Here is a 27,712-nt window from a genome sequence, read left to right on the forward strand (position 1 = left end):
ATTTCTCTTCCTAAGAATTTGAGGTTTCTTCATAGAAATTGGGCACAATAAAAATGAAGCCCCTTTCAGGAGCTTATTGACATTAGCACACCAGTAGTGCCTGGTGCCCCATGCTGTTGTGCACTTTCCACGTCTTTGCTAGCATTGCTACACCTCTGGAGATCACATCCCTGTGCTGGCTCTCACAAAAAAATTGGAGTGAGTGAGACCGACCTTGAAGGGACCCCCACTTTCTAAGGACCCCATATCAGCTGCATACTGTGCCTCTATGTATGTACGCACTTGGTGTTAAGGTTTCCCCAGAGCCTGAATAGGTTGCAGTTAAGACTCCATCTACATGGACAATGGATCTTGTAACCTCAGGGTACGTCCACACGTACCGGAAATTGTAGTGGAAAAGCCAGCAGCGTTTTTGGACAGAAACAACAGAAACTGCTACAAAAACCGTAAGTACTACATGCGTTTTTTGCCGCATGAAAAGCCCGCGACCTACACCCTCTCCTCTACTGCAAAGGGTGAAACCTGCAGGAATAAATTGACACCCTGCAGCTCGATTTATGCCACAGTTTGGATGAGTCTTCTTAAAATCTTGTCCACTTTCCAATACAGTGCAACGCTGCAGATTTGCCGCACAAAAGTCTGCGTTGGCAAATCCACAGCTATTCAGTCATGTGTGAACCAGGCCTCAGTGTCCTGGTTTCCAATCTGACCAGGGTGACATCTGCTTATTCTGGTTTCCTCACTCTTACAAAATTCACTTCTATGTATATCTAAGAACCAGCCATGAGCCAAGCTATGGACAGGAACCCTGGCGGACAAGTACAGCGCTGCGGAATATGTTGTGGCCATACAAAGAACACATAGTTATAACCTGGGCTGTGTTCCTCCAACCCACCCCCACTTGTCATCTGCATTTCATTACGTTCAATAATGAGTAAAACTGACAGAGGAAACATGTGACAGCATTTTATTTCCTTCATGCAGAGCATACATGTGATCCTGTATCGAAAGAACTGCAAATCTGTACCAAAAGCAGTGCAAGAAGCAAGCCCACTGCTCCGTCCTCGGGTGAGGTCCTGAGCTGAAGGATAAACTGCTGCAAGAGAGGAGCCGGGTCATAGGTGTCTTTGGGTATGACTGCACTGCCCAGTCAGTGTGACGCGGCCTTGCCGTGTTCGAGCACCACGCGGCCAAATATAATACCATGTGGCCATTAACAATGCAGACCGGCTAAACAGTGTGGCCTCAGCTTAATTAGGGTGCAGTGTGGCCTATTTGGCCATGCAGTTCTTCATCGCAGCGCGTCCCAAATGCCACACAACCAATATACATATTCAGTACAAGGCATGGGGTAATGGGGATATTGGCGGCCTTACTTCTTTCCCATCCAGGTCCTCTCTGGACAGCCCCACCACTCCTGTCCTGCAAATGGTGGCTAAAAGAGGGGCACATGACACAATCCAGTCCAACGAGCTGCGGGTGTGCAGTTTCCAAATTTTTTCAGTGAGATCTGCAGATGGATGGGGTCACGTGCCCCTCCATCTTCCACCATTTGTAGGACAGGGCTGCCAGGAGAGAGGTCAAGGATGGGAAAGGGCTGCAGAAGAACTTCTGAAGAGTACATATTAGTAATTTACCAGTATCCCAATGTCTTGTACTGATTATATTGTAAGGTGAACAACCCCTTTAAAGGGCTACTCCCTTCTTAAGCATTTATGGCACATACATAGGAAAATCTAATGTAACAGCAAGAACATTGGGAAGACATTAGGGATGAGTGAACTTGTATTTGAAGTTCGGCGTACAAGGTTCAGGTTATCTAAGAATTCCGTTATGGATTTCGCTACCAAAGACCATAAGTTATGGTCTGTGGTAGCAGAATCCATCGAAAAATTCTTAGATAACCCAAACCTTGTACGCCGAACTTAAAACACAAGTTCGGTCATGCCTAGAAGACACTAAATATACTGACTTCCTTCTAACAACTCAGTCAGATCATAAAGGTCTCATCAGTGGGAGTCTCAGACTCCCGACACCCCACTGATGTTGACAGTGATATAATCTCAGTCCATAATTTCATTGGCTTGGTTGTCTTCTTTTTTATTTAAATCAATAGATGTTACCGAAGTTGTGGTCTCCACTTTTGGCTTTTTTGCTCTCTCACCCCGCTTCCTTTTTTTCCCACCGCATTCACACCTCTGCACCCACATAACTTGGTGGGTGATTTTCCTGTTGAGTTTGGCACATTGAAATGACACTGGGCGCGTGTGGGTCAGCGAAGGTTTGCATAAACGGCCATCTGAGCAAAGCCCACAGAATTTAGGGAGCAGAGGTCGGCTCGAGAGACAGTCACGATAACGGACGTGCATGGGATGGGACCAGTGCATGACACGACTGCAGACGTTAGTTGCCTTAAGGACCTGCCGAAAAGACAGATAATGATTAGAGTGGACACGTCCCACAACCTGGTGCTACATCCTAGATGTTTGATTTGACAGGATGGTTCCTCGAAGCCTACTGAGCATGCTCCTGCCAGTGCATGCTCTCAAATCGTCAGCTTCAAGTGTATATATCAGAGATATGAGCAGTATCCATGTATGATAGAACCATAAGGGACAATCCAAAATAAATACTCCACATTTTGGGGCCATGATGGGACCATGATACTAGGGGAACTGATAGGGCACAATATCAATAGCTCCTTCTCAGTCTTGATTTGTTCACGAGATTGTCCTCTTGACAAGGGCAACACAGCCTAGAATCCTAACTTTCTCTTGTTCTTTTTGAGTCACTATCTGGCGAGCTCGGCGGGATTATTTCAAAGAAAGCTCTGAAATTCTTCTGGGAACCAATCATGTGATGGATGTCCCTAAATATTAGTATTATTAATATTATATTAATCTGTTCAAGAATCTAAAGTATGTAGAAACATTGAAAATCCCTTTAAATGCTGGGAAAGAACTGGAAATGCAGAACCTTAAATGTGAGCGTTCCTTCTTCTTACCGTATAGTTAGCATTGGGGTATTGTCCCTTGCAGGGTCTGATCATGCATAGCCTCTTCTCAGCTTTAGGTATGCAACTTTCCTTCTCGTAAACTATTCGCAGTGAAGTCCCAAATCCACAAGTGCGTGAGCATGGGGTCCATTCTGTATCGGGTCTGCAGGGAGCTGGTTCTTCCAGTGGCTCCTCATCCTGTTCTGTATCTGTGAACCCTAATGGAAGATGAGACGTCCTTATGATACTGTAGTCAGTTAAAGCCTCAGACCATCCTGAAGATAAACTGTCACAAAATGCTGCCTCACACAGTTGGGTTTCTACCTAGTCTGACCACCCTGTACACTATTTGGGGGTTTGTAGGGTTTCGGGAGATCATTTAACCAGACGAAAGCTCAAGGATTTCTGTGTGGAAGAAAGGTATTCACAGCATTTCCCTACTGGGTGGGTACAGACAGATGTCTTATCGACATTGTCCTCATCCTCATGACCAAATTGGGTGGAAAAGTACCCAATGTTCTTAGTCCTTACTCCGAAATTCTCCTATTACTCATTTTCTGCTTTCCTTCATCTCATTTTGAGATTGTTTTTTTGCAGGATTTTGTGGCTGGCAATTTTTTTTTTATCCCTTCAATGGGTCCTTTTGTGTTATGGCCTCTTACAGATGCCCTTGTACAGGGGTTGTCCATGATTTTTAAAATAACTATCTACTATTTTTCTCCAGGGTCAGCACCACCTCTGTCCATTGTCCTGTGTCTGGTACTGCAGATCATCCCCATTTACTTAAATTTGTGTCAACTACTATGGATGATGGTTTCCTTGAAAGTCACGTTCACTTGTTGCTTCTGCCACCACCACCCAAAGCTCTGTCCCTACCCCATACAGATCTCCACACTCAGCTTTATCTCACCTCCAAAATCAGGGGCTTCTCGTCTTGTCCTGATCATTGCCTCTGCACCCGTAGACACATCATCTACAGCTGGGTAAGTATCATAGGGTTCATCCGAGTCTTCAGACCCACTTGACACCTCCAGACATTTCCATTGGGCACAGCACTCACCTGGAGCTGAAGTTGGAACAATTCATATGAAATCAATATCAATACCATGACCTAAATATGACTTATGGAGAACCCTATAAAAAGCCGGATGTAATGTTGTAGAAGAGCATTTATAGGAGGAGGTCTAACCCGAAGCTCCTGAGCCCCAGTGAAAAATCTGTTAGAAGGTCCCCACCTACCATGTGTCTTCTTCTGTAGCAGGGAGGCCTTTAGACCCCTCAAACATCTACCCCTGCATCTCCTAAAGCTGCACCCCTGTACATAGACCATACACGTTCTTACCAGTGACTAGTTGCATTTCCTTGCAATCGGGGATGAGGGGTTTCTCCGGTTCGGGACACAGAGGGACACAAATATATTCCCATTCTCACATTTACAGCGACTTTCACAGTTTATTTCAAACTCTTGTTCATGGAGAATCTCATTGCCGTCCTGGAAGCAAGACTGATGCTCGTAATGGACTGAAGAAAGGGAGGAGAAGGGGTTAAAAACAAGTTTTAGGTAGAAAAGAAGACGGATGTGTATATTAGGTGAAGCTGACGGGAACAATATTACTGAAAGGGCTCATTCACTTCAATGGGTGTGCATAAAAACGGAATAGACTCCGCGTGCATTCAGTTTCCGCATGTCCACATGGCCTTTCCAAAAAAATATTGTCCATATTACGGACAAGGGTAGGACTGTTCTATTAGAAGCTGGCCGTTCTGTTCTGCAAAATGTGACATACGCCCAGTATCCGTGTTTTGCAGATGCGCAATTTGCAGACCGCAAAACAGGCAATGGTCGTGTGCATGAGCCCTACGGAGAACATTCCCGGATCTAAATGTTCTCCTTCTGATAGGTAGCACTGTCTGCCATATTAGGGTATGTTCACATGGAGCTTTTTGTGTGCTGCTAAGAAAAAAAACTAAAAACTGATGCGGAATCCGCTTCAGTATTCCTCGTGGGTTTTTGGATGCGGTGTTTGGCATGTTTTTTATGCAGTTTTTGGTCATTCTCAGTTTGGATGCAGATTTGATGCTGAATTCGCACCAAGAATGAACGCGTCACTTCTTTTTTTTCTACATTGTGGTTTTAAAACCACAAGAGGAAAAGAAAAGTTCAGTGTAAATTAACAAGCGCTTTTTGCATTAAAATAAATGTTGTTGATTTTCAAACTTTTTGGGTGCGGTTTCTGGGTGAGGAATGCGCACTACTTAAAAAAAAAACCTGTGGGCTACATTCACAAGACTTTTTTTAGAAATAGGTGTCAAATCTAGTCCTCTTCAATTGTATGGTGACTGTCGGTCCGTGAAAAAGGACTAAGGGCTCATGCTCTTGCACGTGTGCCGCCTGTTCCGTGAAAATGCACAGTCACCGTCCGTCGGTGTGGCTTGCACAGACGAATGACGACCCATTTAACTTGAATGGGTCCACCATCTGTCCGCACTGCAAAAAAATAGTTCTTTTTTTTTCCAGTGCGGAGGCACAGATAGAAAACCCAAACGGCCGATGCCCGTATATTGCAGACCCGTTGTTTGTAGGCCGCATCGGCCAATAATGCCCCCTTCCCTCTAAGAGCTCATGCTCATATTTTGTTTCCAAGTCCTTACAGTTTTTTTTTTTGCGTATGTGAAACCATTCACTTCAATGGGTCCACAAAAAAAAAACGGAAATGACTCAGTGTGCATTCTGTTTCCATATGTACGTTCCGCAAAAAAATAGAACATGTCCTATTATTGTCGGCATTACTGGCAAGGATAGGATTGTTGTATTAGGGGTCAGCTGTTCCATTCTTCAAAATACAGAATGCACACGGACGTCATCCGTATTTTTTGCGGATCCGTGTTTTGCGGACCGCAAGATACATATGGTCGTGTGCTAAGCCCTAAGGGCTCATGCACACGAGCGTAATGACTCAGTGCCCATGCAAATAGTGGTCCGCAATGCACGGGCCATGTGTACTTCGTTTGCGGAGGCGGACATGTTGACTTGAATGGGTCCGCGATCCGCAAGTTATGGCCAAAGAAAGAACATGTTCTTTTTGTGGTGTGGAGGCACAGACCCAAAAGCCCACGGCAGCGCTTTGTAATGCTTCCAATCCGTGCCTCTGCCCCGCAAAAGTAAAGGTGAAGTCCTATCTTCAGTCGTAGGTTGCGGAACGCGGACCCATTCTAGTCACGGATTGCATATGGCCTGTATATTGTGGACTCGCCGTTTACAGTCCGCAATACGGGCACTGAGCCATGATGCTCCTGTGCATGAGCCTTACTGTATTGCAGCTAAACCACATTCAGTGGAAAGCTGCAGTACCAGACACAGCCCATGGAGGAGAGTGGCGCTGTTCCTGGAAGGAAGCAGACATGTTTTCTCGTACAACTTTAACTTGAAGGGGTATTCCCATCACATACAATGGGGGCTTATTACTAGGATATGCCCCCATTGTCTGATAGGTGCGCGTCCCACCTCTGGGACCCGGAGCAGGGAGAGCTCTGGCTGGAGGACCCTGAGTTTCCCGGGGTCCGTCCACCACCAAGCGCTGCTCCCCGCTGCTCCCATACAAGTTAATGGGAGCGCGGTCCCTGCTCCCATTCACTTTAATGGGGCAGACAGAAATAGCTGAGCCAGCGCTCGGCTATTTTTGGCGGCCCCATTAAAATAAAAGGAGGGCGGTTGCGCATGTGCAGTGTGGTCTCCATTCATTTCCCCGCTCTGTTCTCGTTTAGGTGCGGGTCCCAGTGATGGGACCCCCACCTATCAGACAATGGGGGGAATATCCTAGAGATATGCCCCCATTGTATGTGATGGGAAAACCCCTTTAATGCATAATCATTATTATTAAAGGGGTTGTCCAGGATTGTGTTATTCTCAGTATCTGATCAGCAGCTGCCGGCAGCCTGAACCCTTGCTGATCAGCTCTTTTGCAGTGATGGAAGTTGGGGCTGGATATACACAGCGCCATTCATTGTGCAGTGGACGGAGCTGGTTACTGCAGCACTGCGCCCATTGAAGTGAATGGAAACCGTCTCATTCTACTGCACCAGGGATCAGCAACATTCGGCGCTCCAGCTGTGGCGAAACTACAGCTTCCAACATGCATGCTTGCTTGGCTGTATTTGGTGCTCCCATCGAAATGAATGGAGCATGCTGGGAGTTGTAGTTTCACAACAACTGGAGTGCCGGAGGTTGCTGACCCCCGCAGTATATATATAGATCAGGGATCAGCAGCCTCGAGGACTTGGCTGTTCTGAAACTACAACTCCCAGTATCTTCAATTCACTTCTATGTGGAGTTACGAGAACATCTGAGTACGGCCTCATGTTCCGTTTTTTGCGGTCTGCATTTGCGGAACAGAACAGGCGGCCCATTGTAGTAATGCTTATTCTTGTCCGCAAAACGCACAAGAATAGGACATGTTATATTTTTTTTGCGGGGCCACGGAACGGAGCAACGGATGCGGACGGCACACGGAGTGCTGTCCGCGTCTTTTGCGGCCCCATTGAAGTGAATAGGTCCGCACCCGAGCCGTAAAAACTGTGGCTCAGATGCGGACCATAACAACGGTCGTGTGCATGAGGCCTAAGTGTGCATGCTAGGAGTTGTAGTTTCCCAGCTGGTGGAGTGCAGAAGATTGCTGATCCCTGGGGTATCGGACCCCCGCTGATCCTATATTGATGGCCTGACCCAGGGGTCAGCAACCTTCGGCACTCCAGCATGCTCCATTCTCTTCAATGAGAGTTCTGAGAAGAAGAATAGAAGTAGTCTGCATGCTGGGAGTTGTAGTTTCACAACAGTTGGAGTGCTGAAGGTTGCCGGTTGCCTGCCACTAAGGATAGCCCATCAATACCACAATCCTGGAGAACCGCTTAATCTACCGCTATCTCATACTGAGATGGATGCTATTTGTCCGCACAGAGCTAACAGTATACAAACACTTCTCACAGCTGAGCCTTTGCTACAATTGTATCCATTTTAGATGCAAATCAGCAGCACAATGTGCTACAATGTATCAAGTCAGGCTGCGTAACCCATAGAACATAGGCTGCCACCGATACATAGTAGCAAACCCTCAGAAGAGGAGTCTCTACATTACAGGGTTCCAGAACCAACAATGTTCTCATTCTGAAACAGCAAGCAGAGATCTTGAAAATAGTGAAAAAAATGAAATGCGACGTACATTAGAAAGTTAGTGAACTTTTCATTCATTGACTTGGGGTACTTTCACACTTAGCGTTTTTCTTTTCCGGCGCTGAGTTCCGTCCTAGGGACTCTATACTGGAAAAGAACTGATCAGTTTTGTCGCAATGCATTCTGAATGGGGAGCAATCTGTTCAGGATGCATCAATTTAGTCTTTTTGACTGATCAGGACGGAGATAATACCGCAGCACGCTACCGTTTTATCTCCGTCCAAAGATCCGAACACTTGTCAGGCATTTTTTTCCATAGGAATGTATTAGTGCCGGATACGGCATTCAAAATACCGCAATGCCGGACCCGTCCTTCCAGTCTGCGCATGCGCAGACCGAAAAATAAAAAAATAAAAATAAATGCCAGGGTGACACCGGAAAGACGGATCCGGCATTTCAATGCATTTTTAAGACGGATCCGGATTCTGATCCAGTCTTACAAATGCCAGCAGTTGGCATACGTTTTGACGGATCCGGCAGGCAGTTCCGGCGACAGGAACTGCCTAGCCGGATTTCTCTGCCGCAAGTGTGAAAGTACCCTAAAAACCTAAAAATCCCCTTTCGACTTACAGGCCAGTTTTAGTCTCATGCCAATCACGGTAAAATTGCGTAGGGGGTCATTTACAAAGACCGGCATTGATTCCCGCCTGCGCTGACAGAGAATACGAATAATTTACGATGGGGTGTGCGCTTTGTCATAAATTAGGCGCATCTACAGCAGTCCGTGCGCCTGTAGTGATATATGACTCCACTCCCTAAGTGGAGTCATCTTTTGCCCGATACGCCTAAATGTTAGTAAATCTGCCAGGGCCGATGACCACGCCACCGTCACGCCACCGTCACTCCCAAGCGGTGAGGACTGTTGCAGCATTTCAGATTGTGACAGTGAAGGTGCATCGTGATGGTTATTTTATTGCACTTTACATGTAAAAGCCACCATGGAGCCATCCAGCCTTAGGTCTCATGCACACGACCGCGTCCACTTTGCAGTCCAGAAACCACGGATCCGCAAAATACGGATGCTCTCTGCGCGCTTTCCACATTTTTCTCATTACTAGAAATGACTAGTCTTGTCTGCAATACAAACAAGGAACGGATATATACGGATGCTGACAGCAAATGTTTTTTGTTTTTTTTTGGGGGGGATCCGTATTTTACTGGGTCCATGTGAAATCCGCAAATAAAATGCAGCTCGGACGCGGTGGTGTGCATGAGGCCCTAATCTGCGGAAAGGTATCAAATGTTAAAGTTGCCTGAAGGTGCCCAACCCACTGGATTTAATAGAAATAGAAGTTACTTATGACAAACCCTTGCACACTCCTTGTTGGCCGGCCGAGTCTCCCGCGTAGTCGCAGAGTAAATTTTGGGTACCGTCACACGGTCTAAATCCATCGCAAGCAGAGTTCAGGCCATGGACGCAAACCGTGCACCCACAACCGCAGGTGTCCGGCGCCGGAGCAGCTCCCGTGGGGCATGAAAAGAGGATCTCCGGGCACTTGCACGTTGGCGGACATCCCTTAAAGGCGGAGACAAGAAAGCGCATTAGATGAGCGTTAAAAACGCAGAGGTAATGAAGCGCAGAGAACAATCTTACCGGCCTGTCCGCTAACGTCCACGTCGCACACAGTAACATCAAGCAGGCTTCGATATATGACCCCATTTCCATGCATTAGCAGAGACGTCTCCAAGGATTCCCACAAGAAGCTGCCACTTTATATAAATCAACATGGGCGCCTCTCATTGGCCGTCAAGATGCGTGAGTCATAATGTAAGGGGCCTGAGGTTTAGTATTTACGCTGAGTATCGGACGCCTGGGCTCGGAGATAACGGCAGAAAGGAAGCACGATGGCCATGACTCACTTATTATTTTCAGACCTTCTTGTCCTGAAGTTATTTTTAAGTATTTCGGCCGAGCGCAAGGTGCCCCACTGTCAGGAACCCCAACAACGTACTGCAGTGTGCAGGAGAACCGGGCAGCAAGAGCTCAACTTCCCTGCAGCTCCCCCACAGGAGAGGAGGAGCATTACACATTGCTCCGGTATGATGGCTTATTTCACTCTCCCTAAAGCCTCTTACACGCGGACGTGTGCGCCCCGTTGCCGTATTGCGGACCGTATTTGCGGATCTGCAGTACACGGGTGCCGTTCCGTGGGCATTCCGCCTTATGGATGCAGACCCATTTACTTGAATGGGTCCGCAAATCCGGAGATGCGGAACGGAAGCACGGAACGGAACCCCACGGAAGCACTACGGAGTGCTTCCGTGGGGTTTCGTCCCGTACTTCCGTTCCGCAAAAAGATAGAACATGTCCTATCTTTTTGCGGAACGGCCAGATCGCAGACCCATTAAAGTGCATGGGTCCGAGATTCGCTGCGGCTGCCTCACGGGGCGGTCGGTCCAAAATCCTGCATCTGCTGTAGCTCCAGCACTGACTTAGGCCTCGTCCACGTTTCCGTTTTTCATTGACCTGTGCTGTCTGCGTTTATTGCGGACAGCACACGTACCCATTGATTTAAATGTGTCTGTTCATGCACTACTTTGATCCGTGATGCGGACCCAGCACACCCATTGAAAATGACGGACACAATGCGGAGGGAATCCGTGGTGCATCCGTTTTTAGCTGAAGACTAATAGGAGATTCGTTGGAGCTGAGCAACGTCAGTGAATTACGGATGACATCAGGATGGTAAAAACAGACACATGGGGATTCTTCACGGACATCTTCACGGATAAAGGCCATACGCTTTTTCTTTCACGGACGTGTCACTGACACGGAAACGTGGACGAGGCCTTAAAGGGGTTGCCCAGAATTAGAAAAAGATGGCTTTTCTCTTCCAAAAACAGGGATTGTGTCTCGTGTTGCAGATTGGCTCCACTGTATTCAACAGGCAAAGCTGCAATACCGCTCGCATCCTGTGGACGGGGTTGGTGAAATTTTTGGAAGAAAGTAGCCATGTTTTCCTAATCCTGGACAACCCCTTTAATTACACAGCTTCATCCATTGTGTAGCGGACAAGACTGGTTACTGCAGCCCTGGTCCCACTACACAATGGACGGGGCTAAGACGTCTCCGACACCGGAGCTACCGCAGAATAGCGTGTGCGGTGTCCGACTCCAGGCAGTCTCATCATGAAGATAGGCTATCATTTGTAAAATCCTGAACAACCCCTTTAAGGCACATGCATGCTTAGCTGAGCCAAGCATGCATGTATATGGGGGGGTGTCAGGAGGAATAAACTGTATGCAGTGCTGGGTGTTCAATGATAGGACAGGTTTATAGCCGCATGAACATTGGCGCAGGGGCCACTTTATGTCCTAGAACACGTGAGGAAGATGCAGCGAAACACGACTGCGGCATCTAATCATAGAAAATGTCCTTAGTTTATTAATATACAACCGCAGATGATAAAGCTTTGAAATGGAAAGTGCAACCCCTTGTTATGAAGGGAAATCTGTCATTTACAGATATGAGGCATCACGTGGCGGCATAATGTCATACGTGAACCTGCTCCCTGGATACAGGTAGGTATAGAGGTGGGTAGCTGTAGCCTCCAGGTGTGTGCTGCTATCGTCTGGTGTGGGTACAAGCTCATGGATTTTTTTTAATGCAATTTTTTACCTGAAGATCCGCTCAGGTAGCTCCTGTGGAGCAAGCCTGTGCCATAGACTAGTGCAGGCTTGTTTAGCAATGGAGGGGTTAATTATATTCACCACTCCCTAAATGACAGGCTAGGTAGGTTATAAGGTGAGTGAGCCTATGGCTGTTTGTGTGGAGATCTGCACGGGGTGGAAGGTAAAATAGAGAGAGGGACCTGATCCTACATAGACCTGTCTCCATGTGGGCACAGCCTGGTCAGACGTGGACCCCGTGGCATGACTGAAGATCGGGGACCTCTAACACTGAATGCAGGTTGTGTCAGAAACAAAAGATACTGTATGTAGGGTTGTATGATAGGTGCACGTGACTGCAGGACATGAGCGGTGAGAGGGCGGTATAGGCTCTCTGATCTATATGACCTGTGAATGTGTATAGGGGAGGAGATGTGTATGTATAAAGGGGAGCAGGCTGCGGGTGTCCTATGTGTATATAGAGGGGGAGAAGGCTGCGGGTGTCCTATATGTATATAGAGGGGGAGAAGGCTGCGGGTGTCCTATGTGTATATAGAGGGGGAGAAGGCTGCGGGTGTCCTATGTGTATATAGAGGGGGAGAAGGCTGCAGGTGTCCTATGTGTATATAGAGGGGAGAGCAGGGTGCGGGTGTACTATGTGTATATAGAGGGGGAGAAGGGTGCGGGTGTACTATGTGTATATAGAGGGGAGAAGGGTGCGGGTGTCCTATGTGTATATAGAGGGGAGAAGGCTGCGGGTGTCCTATGTGTATATAGAGGGGGAGAAGGGTGCGAGTGTCCTATGTGTATATAGAGGGGGAGAAGGGTGCGGGTGTCCTATGTGTATATAGAGGGGGAGAAGGCTGCGGGTGTCCTATATGTATATAGAGGGGGAGAAGGCTGCGGGTGTCCTATGTGTATAAGAGGGGGAGAAGGCTGCGGGTGTCCTATGTGTATATAGAGGAGAGAAGGCTGCGGGTGTCCTATGTGTATACAGAGGGGGAGAAGGCTGCCGGTGTCCTATGTGTATACAGAGGGGGAGAAGGCTGCCGGTGTCCTATGTGTATATAGAGGGGGAGAAGGCTGCGGGTGTCCTATGTGTATATAGAGGGGGAGAAGGCTGCGGGTGTCCTATGTGTATATAGAGGGGGAGAAGGCTGCGGGTGTCCTATGTGTATATAGAGGGGGAGAAGGCTGCGGGTGTCCTATGTGTATATAGAGGAGAGAAGGCTGCGGGTGTCCTATGTGTATACAGAGGGGGAGAAGGCTGCCGGTGTCCTATGTGTATACAGAGGGGGAGAAGGCTGCCGGTGTCCTATGTGTATACAGAGGGGGAGAAGGCTGCGGGTGTCCTATGTGTATACAGAGGGGGAGAAGGCTGCCGGTGTCCTATGTGTATATAGAGGGGGGGGGGGGGGGGTTATTACAGAGGGGTGCATATCACCTGTGTATAGATTGTGTACACAGGGTCCTGTACATGTGTTTATACAGAGAGATGCATTTTGTTGTTTGTAGAGGGGTATGCGTCATCGGTATATACAAGTAAAGATGTATGTCATCCGTGTGTTTAGAGAGTCCTCATGTGTATATTGGGGAAGAGGGATGCACTTCCTGTCTGTGCTGCACATAGAGAAGTGTGTGTATTTTGGAGAGGGATGCATGTCCTGTGTGTGTGCTGCACATGGAGGAGAGGGGTGCATGTCCTGTGTGTGTGTGTGTGCTGCACATAGAGGAGAGGGGTGCATGTCCTGTGTGTGTGCTGCACATGGAGGAGAGGGGTGCATGCCCTGTGCTGCACATGGAGGAGAGGGGTGCATGTCCTGTGTATATGTGCTGCACATGGAGGAGAGGGGTGCATGTCCTGTGTATATGTGCTGCACATGGAGGAGAGGGGTACATGTCCTGTGTGTGTGTGTGCTGCACATGGAGGAGAGGGGTACATGTCCTGTGTGTGTGCTGCACATGGAGGAGAGGGGTACATGTCCTGTGTGTGTGTGTGCTGCACATGGAGGAGAGGGGTAAATGTCCTGTGCTGCACATGGAGGAGAGGGGTACATGTCCTGTGTGTGTGTGTTGCACATGGAGGAGAGGGGTACATGTCCTGTGTGTGTGCTGCACATGGAGGAGAGGGGTGCATGTCCTGTGCTGCACATGGAGGAGAGGGGTGCATGTCCTGTGCTGCACATGGAGGAGAGGGGTGCATGTCCTGTGTGTGTGCTGCACATGGAGGAGAGGGGTGCATGTCCTGTGTGTGTGCTGCACATAGAGGAGAGGGGTACATGTCCTGTGTGTGTGCTGCACATGGAGGAGAGGGGTACATGTCCTGTGTGTGTGTGTGCTGCACATAGAGGAGAGGGGTGCATGTCCTGTGTGTGTGTGTGCTGCACATGGAGGAGAGGGGTGCATGTCCTGTGTGTGTGCTGCACATGGAGGAGAGGGGTGCATGTCCTGTGTGTGTGCTGCACATGGAGGAGAGGGATGCATGTCCTGTGCTGCACATGGAGGAGAGGGGTGCATGTCCTGTGTGTGTGCTGCACATGGAGGAGAGGGGTGCATGTCCTGTGTGTGTGCTGCACATGGAGGAGAGGGGTACATGTCCTGTGTGTGTGTGTGTGTGTGCTGCACATGGAGGAGAGGGGTGCATGTCCTGTGTGTGTGTGCTGCACATGGAGGAGAGGGGTGCATGTCCTGTGTGTGTGCTGCACATGGAGGAGAGGGGTGCATGTCCTGTGTGTGTGCTGCACATGGAGGAGAGGGATGCATGTCCTGTGTATATGTGCTGCACATGGAGGAGAGGGGTGCATGTCCTGTGCTGCACATGGAGGAGAGGGGTGCATGTCCTGTGTGTGTGCTGCACATGGAGGAGAGGGATGCATGTCCTGTGCTGCACATGGAGGAGAGGGGTGCATGTCCTGTGCTGCACATGGAGGAGAGGGATGCATGTCCTGTGTATATGTGCTGCACATGGAGGAGAGGGGGTGCATGTCCTGTGTGTGTGCTGCACATGGAGGAGAGGGGTACATGTCCTGTGTGTGTGTGTGTGCTGCACATGGAGGAGAGGGATGCATGTCCTGTGTGTGTGTGTGTGTGCTGCACATGGAGGAGAGGGGTGCATGTCCTGTGTGTGTGCTGCACATGGAGGAGAGGGGTGCATGTCCTGTGTGTGTGCTGCACATGGAGGAGAGGGATGCATGTCCTGTGTATATGTGCTGCACATGGAGGAGAGGGATGCATGTCCTGTGTATATGTGCTGCACATGGAGGAGAGGGGTGCATGTCCTGTGTGTGTGTGTGTGTGTGCTGCACATGGAGGAGAGGGGTGCATGTCCTGTGCTGCACATGGAGGAGAGGGATGCATGTCCTGTGTGTGTGCTGCACATGGAGGAGAGGGGTGCATGTCCTGTGTGTGTGTGTGCTGCACATGGAGGAGAGGGGTGCATGTCCTGTGTGTGTGCTGCACATGGAGGAGAGGGGTGCATGTCCTGTGTGTGTGCTGCACATGGAGGAGAGGGGTGCATGTCCTGTGCTGCACATGGAGGAGAGGGGTGCATGTCCTGTGCTGCACATGGAGGAGAGGGGTGCATGTCCTGTGCTGCACATGGAGGAGAGGGGTGCATGTCCTGTGCTGCACATGGAGGAGAGGGGTGCATGTCCTGTGCTGCACATGGAGGAGAGGGGTGCATGTCCTGTGCTGCACATGGAGGAGAGGGGTGCATGTCCTGTGCTGCACATGGAGGAGAGGGGTGCATGTCCTGTGCTGCACATGGAGGAGAGGGGTGCATGTCCTGTGTGTGTGTGTGCTGCACATGGAGGAGAGGGGTGCATGTCCTGTGCTGCACATGGAGGAGAGGGGTGCATGTCCTGTGCTGCACATGGAGAAGGGTGTGTATTTTGGAGGGGGGTACATCTGTGTCTGCCCCCTCTCACTCTGCCTCTCCAGTGCTGTAGGAGGAGGCAGCTGGAGGGAGGGATGGAGAGACGGGGGAGGGATGAAGGGGGAGATGAGGGGAGGGATGAGGGGGGAGACAGCAGGGTGCTCTGACTGGGTGACCCCCAGCTTTCTGCGGTTTGGGGACAAGGACTTATCACGTGTTTGGACCCTGCGCTCCCTGTGGTGAGTGACCCTCCCTGTACCCAGGCCCTGCTGTGCCTCGCCCTCCTCCCTGCAGTCCCTGTCACAGCCCCTCAGCCCTGCTGCATGTCACCCCCTGCACGCAGCCCATGTCCTCCTCTCATCCCCCCCCCCGGTGGATGTGACCGGCTTGTGTCCTCCTGGGTCTCTCCGCCCTGTGACTTCATGTCTCCTCCAGTGCATGGTGTCTCCCATCCCTCCATCCATCCCTCTTTTCTCTCCATCTCCTCCAAATTCACTTGTCTATCTGTCCTCTGAAGGGTTAAAATGAGCAGCCCAGTGCAATCCCTAGTATCCCTGCGAGCCCGTGGGCCCGTCACGTGCAATGCCGGTGTAGGACCACCCTTACCTATTGTTATAGAGCCCCTATTATAACACGTCCCACCGAACGTACGGCGGCCGCTTCATAAGAATGCCTGATAATCATATATTATTAGGCCTTGTATGGCCTCAATTAACCCCTTCAGCTCTGGGGGAGGGGAAGGCTGCATGCACAGACTGGGGGGGGCAGCATGACAGCACAGCATCCTGCAGGCTACTAATTGCGCTTGAACATCACTAATTGGGCACTGCGCCTTTAAGCTATTCCCAGTCACTAATGGGAGGAGGGCTGCATATAAGCCCTCCAGCAGTGAATGGGTTAAGACTCAAAACGGAATCTAAAGAGTAATTTAACCCACTTGGTTCCAGACGGGGCTCAGAGCAGGATCCTCATACTTGGCTGCGGATGTAGCAGAGCTCATATGGCTTCTAAGGGTAACACTAGGGTCAGATTGGCCCAGGTTCAGACATATTGAGGCCGCGAGGTCCAGAAGTAGCCCGCTGTCTTATTACAGGGTGATTTCCCACTTGTGATGTTATCTAGTAACTTGCTAAGACCCAAGGGCCGGTCCGTCCTCTATTGCTGTCTGCTTCCATCATGGCGGGGGAATGTCTCGATACTTCAGAGGCTTTGCTGTTACCCATGGGCTTTATTACCATCCTCCAGGGAACAAGTTTTGGGACCAAATTTAGAAGTGTGGATGAGCTGCTGCTCAGTGGTTGCCGGGGTCTATTGTCCACTTGTCGCCCACATGGTGACCGCTGTGTTTGTGTTGGGTGTATACGTCTCTGAACATAGTTGTCATTCCTTTTTCTTGCAGGATGTGAAGTCAGGAAGGAAACCAGAGGAGAGGAACTCATCCAGGCAGGAGACAAGAGAATTAGGAATAATTGAGGGGAGAAGACTGGTACAGTAGAAGACGGGCGGTGGCTTCCAGATCTCAGTAACGTTTGAAGGTTTTGTAAGGTTCCTTGACTTTGGTTCCCCTACCTGGGGCATAAGAAATGACTGGTAGATACACTCATGTTGTGGTCAGAGGGGTGCCCTCCTCTCTGGCACAGGAGGCCGATGGGAAGGTGGACCTTGCAAGGGCTCAGAGAGAAAGTGGAGTCCTCTGTGGCATCTTACGACAGAAACTAGGACTTCAAGTGATGGAGCTTCCACCAAATGAAGATCTACCCCAAGGGCAACTTATTGGTGACATGGCAGTGGTAATAGCAGACACAGCTTTAATCACCCGCCCGTCAAACCCTGCAAGGAGAAAAGAGGTGAGCAGTAATGTCTGGCAGTCTGGGGATGATTATGTATTCAGCCCATCTTTGTTTCATAATCTACCATCTGTTCGTTCCTCCTCACTCTCTGCTCTTTTTTCCATCTTCCTCTCAGACAGAAGGTTTACAGAAGTTGTTTGAAGAGTTGAAGTTTCGAGTTTGTGAACTTACAGATGAAAGTGCCACCTTGGATGCCAGTGACATCCTCTTCACAGGTGAGTGGTTGACCAGAGCTTCACATAAGGTCTATCTCAGGAAGCTTCAGTGGCAGGAGGTTACCGTAAGTGTTTTAGAGAAGATGTGCAGCATGGGTTCAGATAAAGGTGTGATGGTGGCCATGTTTGTAGATTAATGGGAGATACTTTAGGACCAATGTAGGTAAATGCTTCTGTGGGCTTACATATCTATATAGGTTCAAGATGAATAATTGAGTTCTGAAAAGTGGTGGAGCTCCGTACATGCTGGAGGTCTACACTGGCATTACTACGTTGCATGGCTTCTATACTTTGTACTTTTTACCCATGGGACATGGACAAAACTTTGTACCTGTAGATTCTGCCGTCTTGTAGAAAAGTCAAAGGCTAGATCTGGCCATATACTTTGGGCCAAACTTGCTGATGATCAAATGTGTATGGAGGCCTTCTGACTGTCCCCTGATGGCAGAAGCTGGAGAGAAAAGGGGGACTGGGCCTGCTGGAGCTTTATCATACCCGATCCTGTGTTGGTATTAATCCATGCCAGAATGGTCTAACAGTGTCTTACTTCCCTATCTACACTGGCCTGTAAACGCTCAGCTTGGCCGAGCATGCATGTTTGGAGAGAGTCCTGTCAACCTACTGCTATCTTGGACGGAGTGGAGAGCAGTCACACAAAGTGTCTCTTGCATTGTCTGTGTACTGCAGGACAGGTCCTCCAATCTGCTGACTTGGATGGACATTGTGTAATACTTAATTTCCCCTGTGATGGCACTGTAGGGAAATTGAATACTTACTGCTGAGTTTTCCAACAGATTACAGGTGATTTCTGAGGATCCCAGAAGGACACTTTATGATTAGCTTAGTGTCTAGGGATCCTTTTAAAGAAAAGTAGGGATTGTCCAATGCAGAGAACCCCTTTAATGGCTTTCTTGTTAAGTAAGGCAGAGGAGTTCAAGTGTGTTAACCAAATTGTCCTCCTCACAATCATGTTGGTGTAGAAGGAAAGATTTCTAGAGACACTAGAGCTGCAGTCAGTAGCTTTTTCTATCTGCCTCCTCTACTACTGTCTGTGGGATGGGAGGAACACGACTGGAGAATCAGACTACACAGGGTTTGTTTGTAGTCTGTTACCATGGAGATGCCTAGGTCTCCATAGGACTAGTATGAACAGAATGATAGGATACCTTTTGCTTCATTTGTTTTATTGGCTGCGTTGAAACAATAAGAAAATAGTTGCACAAGTATACTTGCCCTTTAGGCCCCATGCACACGACCATATTTTCCGTACAGATCTAATGATTCATTTAAATAGGGCCACAAAACTTGTGGACAGCACTGTGTGTTGTCCACATCCGTTTGTCGCTCAGCAAATAGATCTAACATGTCCTAATGGTCAGGATCCACAGTTTGCAGACCAGAAAACCTATAGGGCCTAAAGGGAAGAGCAACCAAACCTAAAATTGGTCTCCTAACGAGATCTGAGGTCAGCCATGACAAAAATTCCAGAAACAGCGCCACTCTTATGCCCTGGATTTGCCTAGTATTGCAGCTCACTGGATGCCTGGTACATTATTTCTATTGTTCTTATTGCAGGTACAGAAATCTTTGTGGGTTTGTCAAAGTGGACCAATCTCCGAGGTGCTGAGATGGTGGCGAAAACTTACCAGGTAGTAATCCACTGTTCACTTCTCTAGTGCGGCCTCCATATTAATGTATACACAGCCCAGACGGCCATACCGTCGAGACTCGTTCACTGCCTTGAAGTGGCCTTAACTGGGTGAACCTTCTTGAGCCTTCCTATGGTGGGCTACCGAGGCTCCACTTGGTAAGACACAAGTTCTAGTGAAGTGCATGGGATGACCTTCATGATCCTTCACCTGGGACCACAAAGTTCTCTACAGACTTAAAACAAGTTTACTGGCGCTCTTGCTTAAAAATGTTGAGTATGCTCCAAGGAAGGTCAGTGCCGTAATGACAATTAGAAGAAGTAGAAGAAGAATTCCTGCGCTTACTCTCTGACTGCACCTAAGTACTAGTGACTAGAAGCGGGGTTCTACCACGTCTTCTCTCCTCTAAGTTGTAATAAGTATATATGTGACAGTCACGCCTACCTGAACTCGTAGTGGAGAGTCCGTGATGTTGATGTGTAGTGGTGACTACTTCGAAACGCGTCAGTTTTTGGTCCACAACAGCTCCTGTAGCTGTAAGCCAGCGTGACGTCACTGGCGCTCTGATTAGGAGCACAAGCTTTTTGAATAGGAAACGTGCTGTCGGCCAGGTGCACGTTTTCAAACTACACAGCCGGACTGGAGGATCGGGAAAAAAAGTAGTCGCCACTACACATCAACATCACGGACTCTCCTCTACGCGTTCAGGTAGGCGTGACTATGTCACATATAGATACTTATTACCAGGGGTGGGATTCAAATTCTTAACGGGTTCCCTACTCAACGGCAGGCGTGCGGCGTCAAGACACAGGTTTTTATATAAATACACATAAATTCACCATATAAATGGTACCGCTACATAAATACACCATATATACACTACACACACATACCACCCAACTTTCAAAAAGCCCAAGGAGCTAAACTATCAGAGGCGTGCAAAGCTCATCACAACCAGTTTTTTAAAGCGCAAGCCCACACCTCTAACTCCCCATAATGTCTATCTGCCCAGTCTCCATTGTGCCCCCCCCCCCCCCCCCCCCACAGTAGTTATACTACACTCACATAATCACATATACAATAATACTACAGAAACTGTACACCTGAAAATGCCAGTACCACACAGATGGTGCCCCCAGTACTGTGCCTGCTGTGCTCCCCAATACTAACCAGCAGAAACAGGTAAACCCCCTGATAACACTAGTACCACACAAATGGTGCCCTTCAATAATTATTGGCAGACACTGCCCTGCAAATAGCTGCGCCCAGCAAACGGTGCCCCTGACACTAAAAGTGGAAAACATTATGTCCCCCTGTTACTACTGGGGGACTATGGGGAACATGGTTACTATTATGTGTACTGTCAGAGCATTATTACTTCTGGGACACAGTGGGGACATTATTACTACTAAGTGCACTCTGGCAGAGAATTAATACTATTGGTGATACTTTGGAGCAGTATTACTCTGGGGGGCAAACTGGCCACTTAAAATGAGCACCAGTACAAAGAATGTCCCTTGTAATGTGCCCCAGTACAAAAAATTCCCCCTAATGTGCACTAGTTCAAAAATGCTCCCGTTCTGTGTGACAGTACAAAAAATACCCCCTTATTAGTGCCCCCTGTTGAGCTAATATCCCTATAATGCCCCCATAATGTGTGCAAGTATAAAATACCCCTATATAATGCTCACATAGTGCTTCTCTCCCCTTACCCATAGTGTCACCCATAATGTGCCAGTATAAAATGCTCCTATATTGTGCCCCAAGTAGATGCCACCATAGCGTTCCTTCCATTTCCCCATAGTGCCCCTATAATGTGCCTATATAATATGCCCCCATAGTGTTCTTCACCCCCCCCCCCTTCCAACCCCATAGTGCTTCCATAATGTTCCAGTATAAGATTCCCCCATGATGTCCCAGTGTAAATGCCCCCAGTAGGTGCCCCAATGTGGCCCTGAGTAGATACCCCAGATGTGCCAGTATAATTACCTCCAGTAGATGCTCCCATAGCGTCCCCCCCCCCCCCCCCCACATGAGGTGCCGGTAATGCTCCCATAGCGTTCCCGCATGATGTGTCGGTAATGCCCCCATATGGTTCCCCATCATGTGTCGGTAATGCCCCCATAGCGCATCACATAAAAGGAAAAAAAAAAAAACACTAATACTTGCCTCCATGCTGCCAGCGATGCAGGCCTCTTCCGGCCTGTGTCCTGCGCAGTACTAATCTCGGCAAAACGCCAGTGTGAAAGTAGCCTTAAAGGACAGCGGACGTGGCAGAACCCCGCTTCTAGTCACTAGTACTTGGGTACAGTCAGAGTAAGCGCAGGAATTCTTCTCTACAGACTTCAGACATGACAAAGTACTGGTGCTGGCCACCAAAAATGGCAGCTGGGACCATATCTTATGCTGAACATGAGTTGCACCTTCTCCTTTCACATCTTCTTCTGCTTCCTTCCCGATGGCTCTCCAGGAAGCTCCAAACTGATATAGATATATTATTTTATTTTTTTTAACACTTTTTAATATTTTGCAGGAAGATAACCTTATAAAAATAATTACCGGTATCAAAGGCTGTACACCATGTCTGTGGTATGCGTCTCGTATGCGGCCCCTAACCTCCCACATGATTACTATTTACACTCAATTTATTGCAATTAATAATATAATTGTGAATGTAGCTTTGGGTGTGAACAGAGAAGATGTGACTGTAGATCGGCAGATGAAGGAAGTAAAGTAACTCAAAATTATTTGTAGATTTAAAATAATAACGAAAATGTGTCTGTGCCGCTGTTCAGACTTGGCAGATGCGTTGGAAATACTTGTATGGACTTTACAGCCTTTCTGGAAGGTGCACCAAGAGATCGGTGCTCTGCTGATTTAGAGGGCATCTGTCAGCAGTTTTGTACCTATGACCGGTTACATGTGCGCTCGGCAGCTGAAGGCATCTGTGTTGGTCCAATGTTCATATGTGCCCGCATTGCTGAGAAAAATGATGTTTTAATATATGCAAATGAGCCTCTAGGAGCAACAGGGGCGTTACCATTACACCTAGAGGCTCTGCTCTCTCTGCACCTGCCGCACCCTCTGCACTTTGACAGGACCAGGTATGATGACTCTTTCACTCCCTGGCCCTGTCAATCAGTGCAGTAGGTGCAGAGAGAGCAGAGCTTCCAGGTGTAATGGTAACACCCCCATTGCTCCTAGAGGCTAATTTGCATAAACGAAAACATAAATTCTCAGCAATGCGGGCACATATGAAGAACATGGGCCCAACACAGATGCCTTCAGCTGCCAAGCGCACATGTAACGGTCAGCCAGTGTCATAGGTACAAAACTGCTGACAGATGCCCTTTTTAAAGGCTGTGTCCTCCTCTGCAACCAATGTTTAATTCTGGCAATGAAGGAATTTTGCAACAGATCTGGTTTAGCTGTTCATTACCGTTTTGTGCACACAGCTCCTATGCAAACCTACGCGTCTCCTTGGTAACAGACAACAAACAAATATCTGTCGTCTGATCCTAATGTGCATTCAGTAGGGTTACCCAGAAGTCTGAAACTGATAGCAGGGAGGATGACTGCAGGAACAGGTTGTGCACAGCTCCTGGTAACCATGGAGACACATGGGTCTGTATTGGAGCTGCATGCATAAAATATTTTTTATATTCTTATTTAATTTTTTAAAATCAGACTAGGGATAAGTGAAATGCGCTTTGGATCCAAGATCCAAAGTCTATTTTGTTCCCCTGCTTCATCTTAATGCTGTATGGAGCGCTGTCTCCGTTCAGCACTAAGGTGTATGCGCTGTGCAGAGGCAGAACTCGTTAAGTCCGAATTTGCGCGAGACTTCGGATTGCGTGTGTTTTTTTTTTTTTTTTTTTTTTTTTTTTTTTAAAACCCGAAGTTCTTCACCGAAGTCTCGTAGAATGTTGCCTCCGCGCAGCACATACATTTTAATGCTGTATGGAGACAGGTCTTCGTACAGCATTAAAACTAAGTTGGGGAATGAATCCTCTTTGGATCTTGGATGCGAAGCGCGATTCGCTCACCCCTAATCAAGGCTATAGGGTAAGTTCTTCTGTCTTTTTTTCTTTTAGATGCATTATAGCCGTAGAAAATGGTTTGCAAAAGTATTCATACCCTTTTAAAAAGACTTCATTTCATGGTGTATCCGTCCCGGCAGCATGCTGTTGCGGATGATGCCTTTAAGGAGTTGTCTGTTTGATTGCTGGGGTCCCGCCAATCACAAGAATGGAGGGTTGTGCTGCTGTTTGAATGGAGCGATGCTCACGCAGGCGTATTACCACTCCATTCATTTTCTATTGGGCGGACTACTGTACCCAGCCATCTGTCAGTCCCATAGAGGATGCATAGAGTAGTAGCACGCTCGGGTGACCCTGGCGGCATTCAAAGAGGGTACACACAGGACCCCCAGTTCTTGTGATCATTGGTGGTCCCCCAGCCATCGATCACTTACCTCGCGGATAGGTGTTATGATGGGACAACCTCTTTAACTATTCCAAACCTTGCTTCCCCTAGGATTATGCAGTCTCCACTGTACCGGTCGCAGGAGATTTCCACCTAAAGAGTTTCTGCAGCATGGGCGGCCCGGACACCCTGGTTATCGGCAGCAGCGACACTGCTAAAAAAGCACTCAAGGTATGACTGATAAGGGGGTGGGGAGGAACCATCAGCAATCCTGCATCACAAGCATAGGAGCATCCATTTCCCTGTGTATTGCTTTACCTCTATAAATTATGCAATGGGAATGTAAAAGCCGGATACGTATCCTTCACTTCATCAGACGATGGAGCAGCTGACGGACCACCATTACGAGACGCTGACCGTGCCCGACGACCCCGCCGCCAACTGCATCTACGCTCGCGTGGGTCCAAAGTCCAGCATCCTGGTTCATCGCAGTGCAGAGGAATATCCAAACAGTGTCCAGGTGACTATATCCGACTGAGGGGTGTCCTACAGATGTAGTCATCGCCCTTCCGAGGGTGTATGTGCCATAGATGCATTTCAGGCTGGTCTGGTCCTCATCTTGGACGCTTTTTCTGGGCGATGGGAACCTGGTGGTCTAATTTATATCTTTTGCTATAGGGCCCCTTGTTCTCTCCCCTGAAATGTTTCTAAATCTCCCAGAATGCTGTGCAGCAGCCCAAATTTTCAGTTTGCTGTCCAAAACTCTGTTCCTATTTGATGCAGAGCTCTGAATCCCCTGCTTTGCATAGCCAATTCCTTCATCAGCCACTAGGGGGAGCGGTGTGCTTTATGTGGATTTATTCAGGTAACATTGAGTTTAGTGGGTGCTGTGTGCAGTGATCTCCCCCTAGTGGTGGCTTCAGACCGGACAAAACGTTCAGATGCACTATGGCAGGCATGGCCAATCTGAGGCTCTCCAGCTGTTGTAAAGCTACAACTCCCACCATGCCCTGCTGTAGGCTGATAGCTGTAGGTAGCCTGGGCATGCTGGGAGTTGTAGTTTGGCCTCAGCTGGAGAGTCTCAGGTTGGCCATCAATGTACTATGGGGTTTTGGTGCTTCAACTTCTATTTAAAAAAAATGAAATCTATATATCATATCTATATCTATATTTCTGAAACTACCAGTAACGATACAACATTTTTAACCTAAAAATAAGGGTTAAGACATTTAGCTGCCTTTTATATTCTATACTTTTGGCAGCCAATGACCCATTGTTAGGTTTTCGGGGTTCACTGCAGCAGCCAGAACAGTGACCCCCTATAGAAGTGTGGTTGTGCCTGGTACTGCAGCTACGTCCTGTTTACCCTAATGGGCTGAGTTGGAGTATTTGACACAGCCACATGTATATTATACATTGATGGGCTAAGGAGAAGTAGAAACCCCCTCCCGTGCCAATTTCTTAACCTAACCTCTTTGCCACAATGAAAGCGCCCATTGCCCCTCTCTGCCTTTCCTGTGCTGCCTCGCCTCATTGGTGGTGCGCCCCTGACTAAAACCCCTTCCATGTACTAACTGTTCGGTTGTGGCCCGGCTCAGAATATACCCTTTATAATATACAGTGTATCCGCTTTCTCTTCATCCAGGTCTTTCAGAAGCTGACAGATATTACGCTGGTCCCTGCGTCTTGCACCGAGGTCTCGAAGATCGGAGGCTGTCTGACCGCCTGCTCTATACTGATAAATCGCAAGCTAGAGATCTGAGTTGTCGACCACCTTGAGGCTAGTTGTCAGACCACCCAACCTGACCCGGAGTTGTTGGTATACAGGCAGCAGCCGTCCCTCTCGTATCTCGCCGTACAGCAGACATGTCAGTCTATGGGTTTAATGGTATCATACATATTTTACAGTACTGCACACAGCCTGTAGCACAGTGCGTATAGACATATCTAGGGTCAGGCTGCCTGTAGATTTCAGTAGTTATCTGGAATTAGACTTTATTTCTTTTTCTTTTTTCTATAGGTGAGAGGATCTAGCCCGACCTGGTTAAGATAATGGAGTTTAGTTATCGTAGGCTGTCGACTGCAATTATTAGTGGCTTATAAAGTTTATTACTAATCCATAACTGAATGACGGAGGCCTTTACACGTCAGCAGGGGCAAGCCTATTTGAATGATTGTTGCTGTAATGTCTCATGTGGCCACTAGATGGTGCTGACATGCACCTAGAAAATGCTGTTTACTTTATGGTTACAACTGTTGGTATAAAAAAAAATCTGATTACTAATGCAGGCTTTGGCAGTGAATGGCATGGTAAAACTGTTGCCCCCCCCCCCAGTGCCAATACATCTTTTAACTCATTGGAGAGCAGATGGCTTTGTCGGCACTCTTCTAGATCTTGGCCATATTAATCAGATTTTTTTTTTCAAAAAATCTGCAGGGAAAAATCTGATTAGTAATGCAAACTGGAATGGTCTTCTCCCCTTCTACATGCCTTGGTGCCAGTCAAGTTATGAGCTCAGCTGATCTAGTTTGACAGTTCTGTTAATACACTGCCTGACAACCCTAACCGTCTCAATGTGATTGTCAGGTAGCTGCTCCATAGCGGCCTGGTTTGGATGGCTTTGTTCTCAGCTTGTGAATGGAATGGCGCTGAACCGAGGGCAGCGAGCGGTGCAGAGGCATAGCAGAACCCAACTGTTACTTTTCCTTACCGCTGCTTTATTAATCAGATTTTTGCAATATAGAAGTAGGTGGAATTTGTAGATGTGATTACATTCTGGGTTATCCATTTGAACTTTTTTGTAATATCCAGTACAGAATGAAAGGGCATCTATGGAAATATTACCAAAGGGGGGAAAAATATCAGACTGTTCCAACCAATCAGATGTTTGCATCCATGTTGGGCCTAGAACTTTTTGTAAGTGTAATGCTATTGTCTGCATTGCCCGGGCTGATAAGGTCATAGCAATAGATCAGGTTCAATCACTGCTTCTCTCCAGCTGCTGTAAACTACAACGTCAGCCTTCAGGGCATGCTGGGGTTTGTAGTTCTGCACCAGCTGGATAATGACTGGTTAGAGAACACTTCTCTACAGCGATGCACACCAAGAAGCAATCGACCTGTTGACTGCCAAAGGGCGACATGGCTCATTCTACCTTGTACTGCCTTACGACTTGTCACAGTTGTCACCTCTTCTGTGGTCATTCTGAATGTAGCAGTCATGATTGTTGACGGCACATCCTGGCAGTCATATCTTAGCCGGGCGGTAATCTGTTGTTGCCTTCTGGTGCTATTTTTGGTTGAATGGGTGTTTGGAGGGGATGGACCTCCCCTGGGTTCAGAGGGTGGATCTTCGTTTATCTCGTTCCATGCAGTTTGTCCCCTCTATTCTCTAGAGCATCAGTAGGGTACAGTAGACCACCCCTGTTCTGTCTCCTCTACCATATGCTGGAAACTGGGTTTGTTTTTTAACCATTTGACTTTATAAATAAAAGGCTTCAAGACAACGTGGCCTGTGTGATTTCTACTGATGTCTGACCTGATGGACACTGGATGGCAGGGATAGCCAATCAATACTCAAAGTACTTTATATCCCATATTTTACAGGTGGAACAGTTTCCAGCTTGACTACGGTAGTACATTGCAAAAGCCGTGGAAGACGTTCAGTGTCAAGATAATGATTGCTACATAAGTAGTCCAGAGCTGCACTCACTATTCTGCTGGTGGAGTCACTGTGTACATACATTACATTAATGATCCTGAGTCACATCCTGTATTATACTCCAGAGCTGCACTCACTATTCTGCTGGTGGAGTCATTGTGTACATACATTACATTAATGATCCTGAGTCACATCCTGTATTATAGT

At 48.0% G+C, this 27,712-nt stretch overlaps 2 protein-coding genes across 7 annotated transcripts; one reads left to right on the plus strand and one right to left on the minus strand.

Moving 5' to 3' along the window:
* DDAH2 (dimethylarginine dimethylaminohydrolase 2) lies at positions 1-27,350 on the plus strand. 6 transcript variants are annotated; one of them, XM_044269143.1, is made up of 7 exons: positions 1-446; positions 17,105-17,552; positions 17,671-17,770; positions 19,346-19,419; positions 23,956-24,075; positions 24,221-24,364; positions 25,490-27,350. In XM_044269143.1, the coding sequence occupies exons 2-7, from the start codon at positions 17,289-17,291 to the stop codon at positions 25,604-25,606; spliced, it is 819 nt and encodes a 272-aa protein (XP_044125078.1). In that variant the 5' UTR covers positions 1-446; positions 17,105-17,288; the 3' UTR covers positions 25,607-27,350. The 6 variants fall into 6 exon arrangements, with proteins under 6 accessions (XP_044125078.1, XP_044125080.1, XP_044125076.1 ...); XM_044269145.1 differs by lacking the exon at positions 1-446 and adding an exon at positions 11,995-12,015; XM_044269141.1 differs by lacking the exon at positions 1-446 and adding an exon at positions 11,997-12,132.
* Positions 952-9,977, minus strand: LOC122919933 (CCN family member 3-like). Its single transcript, XM_044269146.1, has 6 exons — positions 9,817-9,977; positions 9,531-9,738; positions 4,338-4,516; positions 3,906-4,061; positions 3,005-3,213; positions 952-2,420 (listed from the first exon to the last, which is right to left on the minus strand). Exons 3-6 carry the CDS (start codon positions 4,351-4,353, stop codon positions 2,064-2,066), a joined length of 738 nt encoding a protein of 245 aa, XP_044125081.1. The 5' UTR covers positions 4,354-4,516; positions 9,531-9,738; positions 9,817-9,977; the 3' UTR covers positions 952-2,063.
* Positions 27,351-27,712: the final 362 nt, after the last annotated feature.

The sequence above is a fragment of the Bufo gargarizans genome, chromosome 9, assembly GCF_014858855.1.
Source record: "Bufo gargarizans isolate SCDJY-AF-19 chromosome 9, ASM1485885v1, whole genome shotgun sequence".
Taxonomy (NCBI): Eukaryota; Metazoa; Chordata; class Amphibia; order Anura; family Bufonidae; genus Bufo; species Bufo gargarizans.